The sequence below is a fragment of the Ictalurus punctatus genome, chromosome 7 (genome assembly GCF_001660625.3).
Source record: "Ictalurus punctatus breed USDA103 chromosome 7, Coco_2.0, whole genome shotgun sequence".
Taxonomy (NCBI): domain Eukaryota; kingdom Metazoa; phylum Chordata; class Actinopteri; order Siluriformes; family Ictaluridae; genus Ictalurus; species Ictalurus punctatus.
Genome location: NC_030422.2, coordinates 5,582,363 through 5,600,410, shown reverse-complemented (window position 1 = coordinate 5,600,410; position 18,048 = coordinate 5,582,363). Strand labels below are relative to the sequence as shown.

Genomic DNA, 18,048 nt, shown 5'->3' with positions numbered 1-18,048 from the left:
GGTGGAGTCCTAATATAAGCTTGTGATCACCATGAGGAGAGTAATCGGATTAAGTAAATTTCTTTTCTCTAGGACAAAGTGTTCAATAATTATAACCATTTGAAAAGCGAAATGTTTAACTAGTGGTGGCGCTATAGAGTTGGTCCTAGAGCGACCAAAATTGGTACAGATACTATTCATGGTCATATCCATGAGTGTGCCAAATTTCAGCATTTTCCTACTTACGGTTTATAGGGCTACAGTAGACTCCCAGTGGGGAAGAAACAGAATAATAATAATAAGAAAGCTAACAGATACAATAAGTGCCTACGCACTTTCGGTGCTTGGCCCCTAATAAATGCAGGGTGACTACAGATAAATATTAAGCATAAAACACTGTCAGGCTGAGCTCAAACTAAACAGTTCGTATTAATTCAATACGAGGTTACTTGAAAAGAGAAACTAGAGTAAATGCAATACAATAACACAGCACATGGGTAGAAACGTCGAGTTGCTTTATTGAGTCTACACCGTGTATAAACACAGAGGAATTACTGCGTTCACACAGCCCCAAAACAGTCACTTTGTTCCAGTCTCACAAATCACACCGTCTCACTCTTCACCATCATTCGTACAACAACAAACAAGGTCCCTTCTGCTTCACGTTAATCATCAAGCAAAAGCAACTACACAGTTTCGTCCGGCCTGTTTTACAGCAATATTATATTTAAAAAAGGCACTACATCAAAAGCTCAAGTGGTTGAAACACAACTGTTTTTGACAGGAGCAAACGGAAATGTACAGTTTCACACACACTATCATTTTGTTCAAGATTTCGAAGAAATAAAAGAAAGAAAAAAAATCAGTTTGAGTGTTATAGTTGGAATGTAAGACAGATTGCACTTGTAACAATTAATCCATCTTTTGACCCATTAAATGTTTAAAAGTATGACATCACTGACAGACAGACAATGTACAAAGATAAAACTAGGCCCCAAAAAAAAAAAAAAAAAACAACTAATAATCATAAAATGCAGAAATGTTCAAGATTTCAGCTTTTTACTGCATCTTTGGATCTTAAACCTTTTAATAAAGTATTACACACAACAGACTACAACAAACAGGCATTACATTTTAAATTTTTGTTTTGCTCTTTAAAAAGCCTCGTGTATACGCAAAACGTTTTAATCAGATCTTTATTTTAAAACTTGAAATATAGTATTACGATGTGGCCTATTATCATTGCCAGGAAAATACCACAGAACCCTGTAAAATGTCATTACTTGACCTAACTGCAACGGTGAGTACCATCATCCCTTTTCACGTTCCTTTATAGTCCTAAACGCTACTATTGATTTGAAACGATTAAAAAATATATTCAGTAGCCATTTAATTTCAGAATGAAGCACTGAGTCACATAAAAATGGATGATACACACACACACACACACACACCCTGCGCACCTACAGGTGATTTTTTTTCCTATTTTGGGAATGGCTACACTCCCTACAGCAATAATGCAGGTTTCTATACACTGGTCTCTTGATACTTTTTGGCTTTCAATATATAAAAGATATATAGAACGATAACACTAGTTATATACGTAAGCGTGGTTCTGTGATCGCCAGACAACCGCCAGAGACGGTAAACATCACCTGGATCTCTTCTCGTGTGGGTGCGCATACATACTGAGAACCTCCTACCAAAGCGACCGTATGATGTAGTATTTACAACAAAGTAATTTGTTCGATTAGTGCTGGTTCCGAATGGCAGGGAAGCACATTTACATAACTAACTAGCGTTTTAATTTCACCCTTCCTTAGCCTCACAAGAAGATATCCAGGGGATATTCACCATCCCTGGTGGGTGGGAGGGGTGACAACAGAATTGCATGTTACAGTCAAAATCTTTGCATATTTGTTCACAATAGAGTTGAAATATACAGTCATTAAAGAACACCGAGTTTCGCTTTCTTTTCAGTGCTGGTCCAAAATAAAAATAAACACTTGCCAATAGCTCTGCTACCTAAATAAAGTCAGACGATTGAGAATTGTTCAACCTACATTACATTTCATCCTGGTATCAGTAAGATGAGAAATCAATAACAAACAAATACGTTATAATTGGTCCAAAAGTGCTTCGTGTAGGGGAGGAGGAAGGGGTGGGGGGGGGTGGGGGTGTCATGTGTCACACTCACTACACAAACATACACCTGGGTGTTAGTACTCACTTGGTGAGTTAGTGTTAGTGCACACTAAACCTCATGGGATAAACAACTGGAACTGCAACTGACAACCAGGAAACCATTTAATATGCTAATATAGTTGTACTATCGATTCGAAAAAAAAAATCGAGATGGACACAAAGCTATAAAAAAAGATTCTGGAGGCATGACACTCGTGCTTCGAGGAACAGATCTACAGTGATAACGGTCACTGATTGGTCAAAGCCTTTGAGAAGATGGTAGTGAACAGTCTATGGATTGCGTCTGCGATTCCACTCAGAATAAGTATCAGTCAGGTCGGCGCGATCGGCGTCATACTGGCACGTGCGTGTCTGTGTACTCGTCTTGCCCCTCCCCCACGCTGAACGTGGGCTCCGAGTCGTCCGCGTCAAGCTGTGTGTGTAAAAAAAAAAAAAAAAAATAAAACAACACACACACACACACAATGAGGAAAGCAGGATACACAAGCACACTACCGGGGGTACCTACTATATAGGTGTACAAGATTAAAACGGCTAATAGAGTGCAACAGAGTGTATATCGTAAATATCCACCCATCCATGCATTTTCTGTACCGCTTATCCTACATAGGGTCGTGGAGGAGCCTGGGGCCTATCCCAGGGAACTCGTAGCACAAGGTTGTTTGCTATTGTTAGCATCTTGGATTGGGTGCTAACAATTGCGCATACATTCACAATTTGGAAATGCTAATCAGCCTACAACGCATGTCTTTGGACTGTTGGAGGAAACCGAAATACCCAGAGGAAACCCCCCCGAGACACGGGGAGAACATGGGAACTCTGGAATCGAACCCCCAACCCCGAAGGTGCTGTGCGTTAAACAGGAAAAGGCTTTAGAAATCCTGAACAAAAACCCACATGCTGTAAACATTTCCCCCATTTACAATCGGTTTTATCGACGCTGAGAAACACTCACACACTGCATCTCGCGCTGGGTGAAGATCCGCGGCAGCAGGTACCTCCTGATGGGCACGGTGAGGATGAGGACAAAGGGAAACGCTAACGAGGCCTGGGTGGACATGACGGCCCAGAGCCCGGCCAAACACACCACCTGGATAACGGTGAAAAGGTGCATCCGTAGAGTGCGCACCTGAAACAGACAGGTCAAAAGGTCAAGGGCATGCTCGAGCAGACTGATGCGTTCTAGAAAAGCTGGGTTACAGCTGCCTCGGAGATATTAACGAGATACACTGACTGACGGCGGTTTTTCCAAGGTTTACCGTTATTACTCCAACATTAGGAGAGCTGACTGACCTTCCGCACGTACATATGGTCTGGGTGATATTTGGGAGGCATCAGGAGCAGCATCATGCGCTCAGTCATCTGGATGCCATTGAGGGACATAACCCCCATGTAGAGAAAAATACCAAACAGAACAGCGATGGGGATCTTCCTCAGCACCTCCCCAATCACAATAGAAAGACCTGCAGAGCCACAGACAGGTACGAGGCAGAGCGAAGTCTTGGTTAGCGTTTGAAAATAGAGATTAACGTCAAAGAAAAAGTACCGTAATATATATATCATCATAAAACATAATAATATACTCCCTACATTGTATGGCCAAAAATACATGAACACCTAACCATCACACTTTCTGAACATCCCGTTCCAGATTTAGTCCCCTTTTGCTGTTATTATAACCCCCACTCTTCTGGGAAGGCTCTCCACTAGATTTTGGAACACGACTGTGGGGATTTGTGGTCATTCAGCCACGAGAGCATTAGTGAGGCAAGGCACTGATGCCAGGCGAGGAGGCCGGGCATCGTCATGCTGGAGCACGTTTACTCCCCTATACAACGGCATGCCTCAAACTTTCTGGCAACACATGTGTGATGGTCGGATGTCCACAAAGTTTTGGCCATATTGTGAATATCATATACAGCTGGGTCCATAAGTATTCGGACAGCGACGCGGTTTTCCTAATTTTGCCACTGTATGCCACCACAATGGATTGGAAATGGAGCGATCGAAGACGCACAAACAAGCGGCAACTGAAGGCAGCTGTGATAAAGGCCTTGCGAAGCATCTCAAGGGAGGAAACGCAGCATTTGGTGATGTCCGTGGGTTCAAAGGATTTGCATCCAAGTATTAAAAATGAAAAATCCTTATCTTTTAGGATTATGTTAGTTTGTCCAATTACCTCTGAGCCTGTGAAAATGAACGGACTCCTTGAATTTCAGCGGACAGTCTGCGCTTCAATCGCGTCTCGATTGCTTCGTTTCAAATCCGCTGTGGTGGCGTACAGAGGCAAAAGTTAGGAGAACCGCGTCGCTGTCCAAATACTTATGGACCTTACTGTATCTAACGATTTTCTGTCGTTTCTAAAACGCCCGTTTTCCACCTTCCACCTTTTTACCCCCCCATGTTCCAGAATCACATAGAATCCAAAGTCGTCCATTATACACACCAATTTACAACCCCGATTCCAAAAAAGTTGGGACACCGTGTAAAATGTCAATAAAAAGCAGAATGCAGGGATTTGCAAATCTCATAAACCCGTATATCGTTCGCAATAGAACGTAGAAACCATGTGAAATGTTTCAACTGAGTAAGATGTACCATAACACGTCTAAAAAAGTTGGGACGGGGGCAACAAAAAGCTTTGGAGGACTGTTGGGCGTGTCCTCTCAGCGTGGAGATTTGTTTGTAGAGCACTGTGCAAACTCAGCTGAACTCACCGACGAGAACCGCGACCAGAAATCCAGTCACCCTCTGCTCCTTCACCTCCTGGATGCGTGGTTTATCGCCGGGTGCCACGGCCTTGCTCATGACAGTAAGTGCATTGGCGTGGGTCACGGAGCGCACGGTCGCGGCAGCCAGCCAGGGCAGGCCAAACAAAGCCGAGATCCCGCCCACGGCTACGATGATCAACAGGTCCAAATGAAAGCCGGACCCCTTCACCAGCATCCTCTCCTTTTTACTCACGATAAGACTGAAAGGAAAAAAAAAAAAAAAAAAAAAAAGGAGACACCTTCAGAGTGTACATATTCCAACATACATCCGTATCGCATCGTTTTTTTGACATGACTATACAAAAGAACGATATCATGCTCACGTGGTGATCTGTGTCTCCATGAAGATGAGGATGAACACGAGCAGGGCAGGCAGAATGCTGGCAGCCATCATCCAGACTGGGAACTGACCGTCAGAGCCCAACGGGTTGATCACCCAGCCCCGTTTCTCCGGGCTGGTCACGTTGAAGCCGTCCGGAACGCTCAGCTTCTGTAGACGAAAATTGTGGATGGTTGCCAGATGCAAGCGAAACTCAAGAAATTTCGTTTCTTCACCTGACCAAGGAATCTATATAAAACTACAGCCTGAACGAAGTCCTAAACCAGCAAATGGAAACCTTCTTCGATTGCGAGATAAAGTGCCGTCCTACTTTCTTTAACGACTCACCTGTGTGAAGGTGTCTTTTATGCTGTGGTCCACCAAAACCATGATGAAGATAGCAATGGGAACACCGAAATCTCCAATCACCCTGCGGAGCTGCAGCATAAGAGAACTTGGTCTTAGACGGACTGGAAACAATTCATACTTCGGTACACGAGTATATTCTAACATCTAGGTACAGGGGTGCACAGCTCCAGTCCTGGAGGCTCAGAGTAAAGCACGGTGTGGTGGTTTTCCTGCTCAAACACGTCTACTAAACCTGGAAATGAACTGGTCAGTCCAATCAGGTGTTTGTTTTTTACTCCATTTGCTTGTAATTTGGGCTTTTTGCCATTTCCCACCCACACGCAAGCTCTTCCCAGTCACATGACCACTACAGGGAGATATATATACATATATATATACACACACATATCTGATAACAAGCCCTAATGGTAGGCGTGGCCACAGCGAACCTGTCCAAATGTACATTTCTTGAAAATCACTTCAGAGGCTGTGTCTGTAGAAGTCTGTGTCCGATCTCGATTTCAATCTTTACAGCAATCTTTGTCCGTTTACATCACGCAGCTGGTAATGTGAATCGGCCCTCTATTCCTTCTTCCTCACTGTAACATGTCTCATTCTAACAATCCTTAATAAATAAATACATAAAAAAGCACGTGTCAAAACCTTACACTGCCAGGGAAGAAGGCGCTGTTCTTAAACTTGCGCAGGTAGAAGGCAATGAAGAAGGTTCCTGACATAAGCACCAGGGATAGCAGGGCTGTATTGGGCTGGTTTAATACTTTCCCAGGCGTGTCTCGGGTTCTGCTGGAGTTGACTAGTAACTCCGGTGTAGTGTTATTTTCTGCTGTGCTGTCGCAAGAGGTGAGAGGGTGGTCTTTGAAGATCTGAAAAACAGATAAGTGTAAAGATGTGCAAATTTATACTTATGGTTATCACAAAAAAAAAAAAGAGAGAGAGAGAGAGAGGACGTGTTTTACCTTGGCAAGCTTCACAAAGGTCTCGTAGATGAAGATGAGGGAGATGAGAAAGGAGAAGATCTCCTGCGTGAAGCGGGAAACGAAACGCACCAGGAAGCTTCCCTCGAAGGCCACCGTAACCACCACGATCAATACCAGCCAAAACCCGATCCATACCCGGCCCGTCAGGTACTCCATTCCATAGGACGTACAGAACTGCCACGAATACGTAGGGATTAAAGTGGAAACATTCCCCAGGGCATCTGGATATTACTTACAAGCTAGCACTCTTTAAAACATTTCGCCTCATTAATTACATTAAAGGAATGATTGACGATGGATAAAAAAATAAATAAATAACGCGCAATCGAGGCAGTAATGTGGCCACGAGGCGAAGAGGAGGCTTGAGCCATTGATATGCAGTTATTAGAGAGAGAGAGATGAGAGAGAAGTCAGAGAGAGAGAGAGAGAGAGAGAGAGAGATGAGAGAGATGTAAGAGAGAGATGAAAGAGATATGAGAGAAAAGAAAGAGATAGAGAGAGATGAGAGAGATGAGAGATGAAAGATGAGAGATAGGAGAGATATATGAGAGATGAAAGAGAGATGAAAGATGAGAGAAGGAGAGAGAAGAGAGACGAGAAAGAGATGAGAGAGAGAGATAGGAGAGATAGATGAGAGATGAAAGAGAGATGAAAGATGAGAGGGAGAGAGAAGAGAGAGAGAGACAAGAGAAAGAGATGAGAGAGATGAAAGATGAGAGATGAAAGAGAGATGAGAGATAAGAGAGATAGAGAGATGAAAGAGATGAGAGATGAAAGAGAGATGAGATAAGAAAGAGATAGAGAGATGAGAGAGAGATGAGAGATAAAAGAGATGAGAGAAGGAGAGAGAGACAAGAGAAAGAGATGAGAGAGATGAAAGAGAGATGAGAGATAGAGAGATGAGAGAGAGATTAGAGAAGGATGAGAGTAAGAGATGAGAGAGAGATAGGAGAGATGAGAGAGATAGGAGAGATGAGAGAGAGATAGGAGAGATGAGAGAGAGATAGGAGAGATGAGAGAGATAGGAGAGATGAGAGAGAGATAGGAGAGATGAGAGAGAGATAGGAGAGATGAGAGAGATAGGAGAGATGAGAGAGATAGGAGAGATGAGAGAGATAGGAGAGATGAGAGAGAGATAGGAGAGATGAGAGAGAGATAGGAGAGATGAGAGAGATAGGAGAGATGAGAGAGATAGGAGAGATGAGAGAGAGATAGGAGAGAGATAGGAGAGATGAGAGAGATAGGAGAGATGAGAGAGATAGGAGAGATGAGAGAGAGATAGGAGAGATGAGAGAGAGATAGGAGAGATGAGAGAGAGATAGGAGAGATGAGAGTAAGAGATGAGAGATGAGAGAGAGATAGGAGAGATGAGAGAGATAGGAGAGATGAGAGAGATAGGAGAGATGAGAGAGAGATAGGAGAGATGAGAGAGATAGGAGAGATGAGAGAGAGATAGGAGAGATGAGAGAGAGATAGGAGAGATGAGAGAGATAGGAGAGATGAGAGAGAGATAGGAGAGAGATAGGAGAGATGAGAGAGATAGGAGATATGAGAGAGAGATAGGAGAGATGAGAGAGAGATAGGAGAGATGAGAGAGAGATAGGAGAGATGAGAGAGAGATAGGAGAGATGAGAGAGAGATAGGAGAGATGAGAGAGAGATAGGAGAGATGAGAGAGATAGGAGAGATGAGAGAGAGATAGGAGAGATGAGAGAGATAGGAGAGATGAGAGAGATAGGAGAGATGAGAGAGAGATAGGAGAGAGATAGGAGAGAGATAGGAGAGATGAGAGAGAGATAGGAGAGAGATAGGAGAGATGAGAGAGAGATAGGAGAGATGAGAGAGATAGGAGAGATGAGAGAGAGATAGGAGAGATGAGAGAGATAGGAGAGATGAGAGAGAGATAGGAGAGAGATAGGAGAGATGAGAGAGATAGGAGATATGAGAGAGAGATAGGAGAGATGAGAGAGATAGGAGAGATGAGAGAGAGATAGGAGAGATGAGAGAGAGATAGGAGAGATGAGAGAGAGATAGGAGAGATGAGAGAGAGATAGGAGAGATGAGAGAGAGATAGGAGAGATGAGAGAGATAGGAGAGATGAGAGAGAGATAGGAGAGATGAGAGAGATAGGAGAGATGAGAGAGATAGGAGAGATGAGAGAGAGATAGGAGAGAGATAGGAGAGATAAGAGAGATAGGAGAGAGATAGGAGAGATGAGAGAGAGATAGGAGAGAGATAGGAGAGATGAGAGAGAGATAGGAGAGATGAGAGAGAGATAGGAGAGATGAGAGAGATAGGAGAGATGAGAGAGAGATAGGAGAGATGAGAGAGATAGGAGAGATGAGAGAGATAGGAGAGATGAGAGAGAGATAGGAGAGATGAGAGAGAGATAGGAGAGATGAGAGAGATAGGAGAGATGAGAGAGAGATAGGAGAGATGAGAGAGATAGGAGAGATGAGAGAGAGATAGGAGAGAGATAGGAGATATGAGAGAGATAGGAGAGATGAGAGAGAGATAGGAGAGATGAGAGAGAGATAGGAGAGATGAGAGAGAGATAGGAAAGATGAGAGTAAGAGATGAGAGATGAGAGAGAGATAGGAGAGATGAGAGAGAGATAGGAGAGAGAGATAGGAGAGATGAGAGAGAGATAGGAGAGATGAGAGTAAGAGATGAGAGATGAGAGAGAGATAGGAGAGATGAGAGAGAGATAGGAGAGAGAGATAGGAGAGATGAGAGAGAGATAGGAGAGATGAGAGAGAGATAGGAGAGATGAGAGAGAGATAGGAGAGATGAGAGAGATAGGAGAGATGAGAGAGATAGGAGAGATGAGAGAGAGATAGGAGAGATGAGAGAGAGATAGGAAAGATGAGAGAGATAGGAAAGATGAGAGAGATAGGAGAGATGAGAGAGATAGGAGAGATGAGAGAGAGATAGGAGAGATGAGAGAGATAGGAGAGATGAGAGAGAGATAGGAGAGATGAGAGAGAGATAGGAGAGATGAGAGAGAGATAGGAGAGAGAGATAGGAGAGATGAGAGAGAGATAGGAGAGATGAGAGAGAGATAGGAAAGATGAGAGAGAGATAGGAGAGATGAGAGAGAGATAGGAGAGATGAAATTTAGCTGAAAATTAGTTAAAAAACTATTTTTGTTTAATTAACATTCTGGTTTCGTAAAACGTACCTCAAACAAATGAAATGAATGTATTTTAATAAATGGCATATTCTCCCCCCAAATCAAGTACAGGAAAAAAATGATGGAATCATCAATCAATCAATCAATCAATCAATCAATCAATCACCCTTTACATTGTACATTGTTGCTCAGTTAGTAATCAGTACATTATTGCTTCTCCTTGGGTTTTAGTGCTTCCGAGGCTGTAGGATGTGGAATGTGGAATATCTACTGGATCAGTGTTTATCATGAAGGACTGAAAGCTTTATGTACTATGAAGCATTTCGTACATTTACTACAAACACGACCTTAATAAAGATCGCCATGACTGGAATTCCATACGGAGGTAAAGAGCTTTATCGTATACTGATGACATTTATCTGTACTATTATATTACACACTAATGACCTCGACTTCGGTGTACACGAACGACAGCTAAAATCTATCAAATAAAAAGAAAATACTCACAGAATAGAACGCCTCTTCGAACACTAACAAAGGTCCGGAAAAGCCAACCACGAGGAGGGGCTGAGCTCCAAGCAGACTAAACAAAATCCCCTGTAGTGCAGTGGCGACGATTAACTCCGACACGCCCATCAAGCCCTCGGTCTTATCGCCTGCGGGGGGGCGGATCAGAACCGTCTCATTAAGCATACCTTCGACACGTGGTGACGTTTCTGTTTCAATGCATTGTTTTGCTAGTATTAAGGTTCAATCAGAAACAAAACGCAGTGGGGTCTGTAACAAAGGCGGGAAAACGATTGAAGAATAGATAGATAGATAGATAAACAAACAAACAAACAAACATCCCAGGCGTCAACTGACCCAACAGTCCTCCAAAGGTAATGGCAGGAGAGAGGGCAGCAAAGTAAATGAATATGACAGCAGCCATGCACTGAGGGTTGAGGGCATCCTTAAAGTCGCTGAGGTATTTGGGGTAACGGTTGCGTGCGTCTCGTATAGCCCCACCAAACAGCCGTCCCGTCCTCCGCAGGGGGTCAGCTACGGGTTTACTCGGGGGTAAAAGAGCTGCACGAAAGCACAGGCAGAGACAATGAACGACAAAATTCATGAGATCAGATCATTGAATATGTACGATGAGTAAAAAAAACAAGGTCTAAAACATGGTGAGAGATGTTTACTCTCATTAACTACAACCTCCACTTCTATCCGCTGGCTACAGTACACGAGCGTGTAGTGCGATTTCAAGGAAAAGTCTATGCGTATGTGTTCTTGCGTGTCTATACCCTCGTCCTCTGGCCTCTTGGGTTCCTTGGCCTGTAATTTGACTTCCTGCTCGTGTCTCTTGCGCAGCATCTCTCGCTGGAATCGGGCCACGGAGTGCAGCAGCTCGTCGCCTCCTACCTCTGATGGAGGAAGCACGATGCTGCAGTCCAGAAAGCTGTTAATGGCTGTCAGGAGGTCGCCGCGCTCATCTGCCAAATATGCTGCCTCGTGAAATTGCTGTCGAGACGGAAGACACAAGAGCAGGTTAACGACGCCAGGGCTGTAACGTAGTTAGAGCGCAAACATAATCGGTCACGTGGAGGGATAGACAGACGAGGCCTGATCTCATGATGAAATAGACGCAGATGTCAAATCTTAACCAGTTGCTCTGTCTGGGCCATGTTCGGAAATCTTCATCTGCTCCCGTTCATGCGAAAGGGTCAACAAAATCAACCGCTTGGGCTTAGCTTACTTTGTCAGACATCAGGGTGGATATGGAGCGCCCGATCTGATGGTAGTCCATGTTGGCGATGGGCGGGCCGAGGAGGACGAACATGAAGCGCACTGGTATCGCCACCTCCAGCACCGACTCCAGCAGCACCGCCTCCTGCAGACGCACAAAAGCCATGGTCGGCTGGTCCAGGAAGTCCACCCTGCCTGTGGAGATTCGGATGAACATTCAGCCGTGCCGGGTTTATTAATACAAACCCGGCCCAGATGTCTCGTTCCGGGGGTCACCTGTCTACACAGCCCTGTTTTTATACACCTTTTTATTATGATTATTATTTATCATGTATTAAATGCATCGCCATCATCATCATCATCATCATCATCATCATCATCATGATCATGATGTGAAAGCCAACTCACCCACAAGCACGACGGTGGCCTCGGCGTTTTCCGGGATCTTTTCCAGAAGCTTGAGCTCGTGCTTAGATTTGGATTTGTGCAAGCCCAGCATTAGAGAAGTATCTTTCTGCACAGACACACAGAGGATCCGTTACCTACACACACACACACACGGAGTGCGTATCGAACACGGAGACATACGTGTGTCTAAACTACACGCGGTACCTCGTTCTTGTCGATGTCGACGCAGTGGTTGGAGTCGGATTCGGCGGTTCCTGCTATGAGCGGGTCAGCAGCGGTAGGTTCCGGAGGTGCGACGTGGTTGTTGCTATGGTGATGAGGCATCAGAGAGGTGAGACTCGCCGCTGAGATGTTCCTGTGGAACGAGCTGTGCTCCTTCCCGTCGCTCGGGTGGCTGAAACCAGAGGAGAGTTTCGGTCAGGACGTGTAGCGCGGAGCAAAGTCCGACTAGTAGTACTACGCAAATAAAATCTACAGAAGCTGTCTGACGGTCATCCAAAGGGTTCTACGACGGTATAAATAATAAACTGCACTAGTCACCAAATCCAGATGTTACACTGCGCAGTTACACTCCTGACACGCTAACTGTAGTGCAAGTGTGGAACTCGGACGTACTGTACACACATATCATCATCAGCTACAGGAGCAGTGATGATCGTTACCAAAACTAGCATGTTCTATCTAAAACTCTAAAGAATTCATCAAGAATTATTTCTGCTACAACACAGGTCTTTGGGGGACCTGTTATAAAATATCAAACTCAGACGCGAGTGCACGAAGGACTTAGGAAAAAGAAGAAGAAGAAAAAAAATTCTATCTAAAAACAATAAAAATGAAAAGTTGGCCATTCATCCCATTGATTCGTCTTCGACCAGCCCGAGAGAACCCGCGCCGCACCCCTCTTCGTCTCCCTCCACTGGCTTCCCGTAGCCGCCCGTATCAAATCCAAGGCCTCGATGCTCACCTACAAGACGTTGTCAGCAACAGCGCCCCCTACCTCGACACTCTCCCGAAGGCTTACGTTCCCTCACGCGATCTGCCATCGATCAGCGACCGACTCTTAGTAGCGCCTACTCAGCGTGGCGCAAGGTCCCGTTCAAGAGCATTCGCACTGACCGTCCCTCAGAACTTCCGAGCTCAATCCGGACCGCAGAATCTCTCACCATCTTCAAAAAACAGCCAAAGACCCGCCTCTTCCGTCAACACCTAACCAACTCTAAATAAATAAATAAAGAAAGAAATAAAGAACTCTGGCACTTCCGCCTCGACTCTGCACTCTTTGCTTCTTCTGGAACTCAAGTAATGGATCTCGTACGGTAGCACTACTCGTATTGTTCTCTGCTTGACGTATCGCTTTGCTTGTACTTTTCTCGTCTGTAAGTCGCTCCGGATAAAAGCGTCCGCTAGGCGAAGAAATGAATAGATGTAAACGTGCCTGAAAAGGTTCTTTAGAGTGACGCACTAGAAGAACCTTTTCGGTTCCCCCAGGGGTCTGGAAAGAATAATATCCTGGAGGACCATGATTTTTTTATTCGTTTATTTTTTTTATAACAACGTCAGGTCCGGAATTCTTTAACGATTTTTGCTGACGCCATCATTCCCACCGCCGGTTTAGCGGGATTTTATCGGATCCCGGTCACGAACAAGAAGAAGTTGGATGCAGAAAGTTCTTCGGAGAACAATAAATAAATAATAAAATATGAAAAATCGGTCCACGCGGGATTTTGCGGAGTTGTTTTGTGATTGAAAAATGCCAAAAAATGCTTGATATTTCTGCGGTTATTTGTTTACTTATTTATTTATTTGTGATGCAATTTGCAGAGGTTTTTTTTTTTTGAGCTTTATTTTGCAGAAAACTATCCGAATCGCACGGAACTGTTTTGCGGAGATGTTTGTCGGTAACCGAGACCTTTCAGCTGCACTCGTGCTCGATGCACGCGAATCGAAGACGGCTTCGTCTGGACGCGTGTTGTGACGACGTCGTGCGACGCGTCTCGGCGGGAAAATCCGCGGTCGTTTCGAACGTTGCGGCGTTTCCTCGAGTTTGCGTTCGTTTCTGCGATCGCGAAACCCTTTTGTTCTCGATCTTCGTGCTGAGTGTTTGCGCTGACCTGTGTTTGAGAAGCAGCGCCCGGAGCACGTTGGCTCGGTCTTCTGCTCGGATCTGGTCGGAGATGATCATCTGTTCCACCACTTGATGAGCGATACCAGGCAGCGTCCTCTGGTCCAGGTCCAGCAGTACGACACCTGCACATATACACGACTCTCATGATCATGCATCTGAGTGACTGTACTGAGATGATCATCGAGATCCTGTGTGTGTGTGTGTGTGTGTGTGTGTGCGCTCACCGTGTGAGATGGTCCGACGCAGCTCGAGCAGGCTGCGGAATGACAGCGAGGCTACGTGTGGTTTGCCCCAGCGGTCCGTTTCCTCCTCCACGTCCTCCTCGAACTTGATCCAGCGAGCCGTCTCTCTCCACTGCATCTCCTGATTCTTATCCATCACCAGCTCGTTCAGCTCCACGAACACCTGCGACGTGAACGCAGACAAACTCGCACTCACTCGAACGCCGACGGGAGACTGACGCGTTACTGACGTGCCCATAAACTTCTGGTCGAACAGATTTTAATATCAACACATCGAAGGAATAAACACCTTGAGCCCGAGCACAACAAAAACAATACACACAGCACACCCGTGCACTATAGATTAGTAATCTCTGAAAGTGAAACGTACACACACACACACACACACACACACACGCACATATAATCTACAATTATAAATAAGACTGCAAAATATTCCAGTGAAATATAGATGTATCCTGCGACGCAAAATTAGTGCAGACAACTGGCGGTTATTACAGATCCACCGATCGGCCATAACATTAAAAATAATAATAATAATAATAATAATAATAAACATACTGTTGTTGCTATAAATCTTTGTCTTCTTCATTTTGCCTGAAGGGTATACAAACTTTTGTGCTCCGTTTGTAAATATTCCGGCTGCGTGTTAGGGCTGCACCCCTAACGCGTCACAGTGTACCGCGAACACCGCACGCCTTTATTTATTTATTAATTCGTTTATTCCTCCTGGGGCTCACGGCAACGCCGCACTCGTTTGAAGCGCGGGCGGAGTGTTTGTCTAGTAGTTACTTAAAGTGCGCGTTTGCACACTGCGGGGTTCTGTGAGATCGGTACGACAAAAACAACAACCCCCGGGGACGGACTGTCCGCCTGTCCGATCTGAAGACGCACGCGGTCGACGCGGGTGTGACGTCAGAAGCGAGTTTGTAAAAGTAAACGTGCACAAGCCTAAGCCAAACCGGTCGTGTCCCGAACCACTCGATCGAGCGTACCGTGTGGGCCCTTCTGCGGTCTCCTGCGTGACACAACAACCCCCTCTGATTAAAAACAAAACAACAAAACAGCAGCCCGAGTAAGCCAAAGAGCTCTTCACTTTCCATACTCATCACTGCCAGTGTACGAGCAGCCTAAACTTTATTTAAAATAAATAAATTAATAAATTAAATAAATTCACAGGAAGTGACTCACCTCGTGCGGGGTTCTGTCCTGTTTGCGGCTGCGGCCGCTGGGCTCCCTGTGGTCCTTGCTGATGTGAACCACCTGCCCCTTGCTGCACTTCCTGACCAGGTGACGCCGCACGCCGGGGACATCTTCAAACCGGTGACCTGAAAGAGTCCGGAGTGAGTCATCGGAGGACGGCGAGAGAGCGCGATGCGTCCGTGCTTATAAAGGTTAAATGAATAATACATACCTGAGGTCAGGTGATGCCGGCGAGATTAGCTATAATTGAAACGCCTGCGTCTAATACGCGTCTAATCGAAACTCTCGCGTCGGGCTTCTGATGTTTAAATAAATAAATAAATAAATAAATAAAAAAAAAAAAAAGTACCTCCTCCCGTCTTCAGAGTCTAAATGAACTATTGTTCATTCACTGGTGTACAGCACTCGTTCTTATTCCGTCTCTCTCTCGCGCGCACGCACGCGTGAGCCGAAACAATACTGATCTGATAGAAGTGTGTACATTTGATGTGGGAAGCTTCGCATGATTACAAATTGCCCGAATTCCTGAATCGCTGCCACAAATCGTCAGATAAAGCGAAAACATTGTCATTGATTCGATGACGACGAAAAAGAAAAAAGAAAAAAAAAAACGGAAAGCAAGCAAGCAAGCCTGCAGGTCAAACGAGCTTTTGTATTAATATGAAAAACACGTCAGAGGGCAACAAGAAAACAACAGCTGTCCACGAGAACATCAGAGACGCTTGAGTACACAATACGTGACCACATGACCTACAGTCACAGGGGATAATTCATTCGTGTTGCGCGTCGCTTTGATCTACCTCTCCACTCACACACACTCACGCCGCTTACTTTTCATGCCGTCCAGGTCGACGGTGGCCAACATCTGTGCTTCGCTCTCGTCGGTCGGCATGCACCGGTAGCGTGCCAGTTCGGTGGCGGTCACGTCCCCCGTGCGCCGGCGCTCCTGCAGGTCGTAGCTGCGCGCCAACCTCGAGCTGGCGTCCGGAGACAGGAGCGGGAACCCCGACGGAACGGACGCCGTCCTACCGTTGGGCTGCACGCACGCGCCGTCGACGCTGCTACAGAGGACGTAGATTTAAAAATAAACAAAAAAAAAAAAACAGTTAAATAAAATGGTTAGAAAATTTGCATAAACAAATAAGCCGTTCCGACACCGTCGGCACGGCGTCTCGTTTTAATAAACGCAAGAGAACGGGTTCGAGTCCAGCTCGCGCTCTCTGACTCACGGAACGGACACGGTTCAAAGCCAGCTGGAAATTGCGGGCTATGCTTTTGCTTTAAATAAAATACAAACAAACAAACAAACAAACAAACAAATAGAAACCAGTGATTATTAAGGCATCCCTGGACGTATTTTGGTTCTCTATATACACACCGTGTGTTTAATGTCCCACAGGAGAGAATCGGATCAGACAGATCCGGGCAGGAACGACATCCGAGTCCATCACGAATGATCCGGAATGATCCGGAATGATCGTACGTGTGTGTGTTCACTCACTCAGTTGTAGTGGCGTCCTCGGTGCTAGCGCCGCTCTTGTGTAGGGCCGACTCGGGGACAATAACGAGCTGGCGAGCTGGAGTACCCAGGTTATTTTTGACCACGGTAGCACCGTTGGAGTCTTCATCGCACATAAAGAACTGGGGAGCGAACACAAGGATGGCGTCACAGTTAGTCAGGATTGTGTGACACTCTGTAGGAGTGTGTACCTGTGCGTGCGTGCGTGCGTGCGTGTGTGTGGGTGCGGATACCTGCACTGGCTCTGCGTGAGCATCTGTATCGTTATCTGATGTAGGCGTGGTGACGTTGCCTTCTCCATCCTGTGGGCTGCAGTGGTCCTCCTCTACTTCTTCCTCTTGCTCATCCTCCTCTATAGTGGGAGCTCCGCCGCTGCTGGCCGAGCCCCGCCTCCTCCCGCTCTTCCTCTTGCGCCCGCTCTTTTTGCCCCGGCTCTCAGAGGGCAGCCGTTTGGATAGCGGGTGATGGATGTGCAGCGGCAAGTGGCGGTGGGCTGAAAAGTGCACGAGCGGCAGTTCAGAAATGTGGCTCATAATAATAAAAACACGTCAAATATTTACAAAATGAACGTCTTTTTTTAAAATTTTAAAAAATTTATCACGCATGAGGTGAAAAGTATACTGTGCGATGAGATTTATTTCATGAGTGACATGTAGGAAATGACGCCATGATAAGGGTAATTTCCTTCTGGAGGAGGAAGCGCTTGGTTTGTTCTTACCCTCCAAGTCCTCCTGGTTGAAGGTGCGGTGCTGCTCGGCCGGTAGCCGCGGTGCCGGGGAGAGGATCTGCTGGAAGCTCTGCACTCCCAGGGTCTTGTTCAGGTCCCCGTCGTCTTCGTCGTTGATGTCGTCGCCGTGCCGACGGGGAGAAACGGGCACGGCTGCGGCCGGCTGAAGGGAGAGTGGAGATGAGGAGGGCGACACTTCAGGCTACGCTTCCGTACAGGTATCGCTGCCTTTCTGCAGTTTCTATTTGCGACCCAGACACGTTATAACGCATGACACTAACATAATGTACAACCGAGATGCAGTAGCCATAAACTGCATCTAGAGGGAGACAAAACGTCCAGGG

At 45.7% G+C, this 18,048-nt stretch overlaps 1 protein-coding gene across 5 annotated transcripts in view; it reads right to left on the bottom strand.

Annotated features, from left to right (window-relative positions):
- Window positions 1–473: 473 nt before the first annotated feature.
- slc4a2a (solute carrier family 4 member 2a) overlaps window positions 474–18,048 on the bottom strand; it is a 34,578-nt gene continuing 17,003 nt past the window's right edge. For 4 of the 5 annotated variants that reach the window (XM_017471988.3, XM_017471991.3, XM_017471990.3 and 1 more), the window contains 21 exons: window positions 17,696–17,867; window positions 17,211–17,470; window positions 16,960–17,099; window positions 16,290–16,519; window positions 15,447–15,583; window positions 14,238–14,418; window positions 14,000–14,135; window positions 12,093–12,282; window positions 11,889–11,994; window positions 11,491–11,675; window positions 11,039–11,255; window positions 10,617–10,820; window positions 10,260–10,408; window positions 6,600–6,794; window positions 6,291–6,506; window positions 5,623–5,712; window positions 5,279–5,445; window positions 4,902–5,155; window positions 3,478–3,647; window positions 3,140–3,313; window positions 474–2,596 (listed from right to left, as the gene is read on the bottom strand). In XM_017471988.3, the coding sequence (XP_017327477.1) occupies window positions 2,516–2,596; window positions 3,140–3,313; window positions 3,478–3,647; window positions 4,902–5,155; window positions 5,279–5,445; window positions 5,623–5,712; window positions 6,291–6,506; window positions 6,600–6,794; window positions 10,260–10,408; window positions 10,617–10,820; window positions 11,039–11,255; window positions 11,491–11,675; window positions 11,889–11,994; window positions 12,093–12,282; window positions 14,000–14,135; window positions 14,238–14,418; window positions 15,447–15,583; window positions 16,290–16,519; window positions 16,960–17,099; window positions 17,211–17,470; window positions 17,696–17,867 (3,654 nt within the window). In that variant the 3' untranslated portion in view covers window positions 474–2,515. The remainder of the gene's footprint in view (window positions 2,597–3,139; window positions 3,314–3,477; window positions 3,648–4,901; window positions 5,156–5,278; window positions 5,446–5,622; window positions 5,713–6,290; window positions 6,507–6,599; window positions 6,795–10,259; window positions 10,409–10,616; window positions 10,821–11,038; window positions 11,256–11,490; window positions 11,676–11,888; window positions 11,995–12,092; window positions 12,283–13,999; window positions 14,136–14,237; window positions 14,419–15,446; window positions 15,584–16,289; window positions 16,520–16,959; window positions 17,100–17,210; window positions 17,471–17,695; window positions 17,868–18,048) is intronic. The other variant, XM_017471993.3, reaches the window with a different exon arrangement.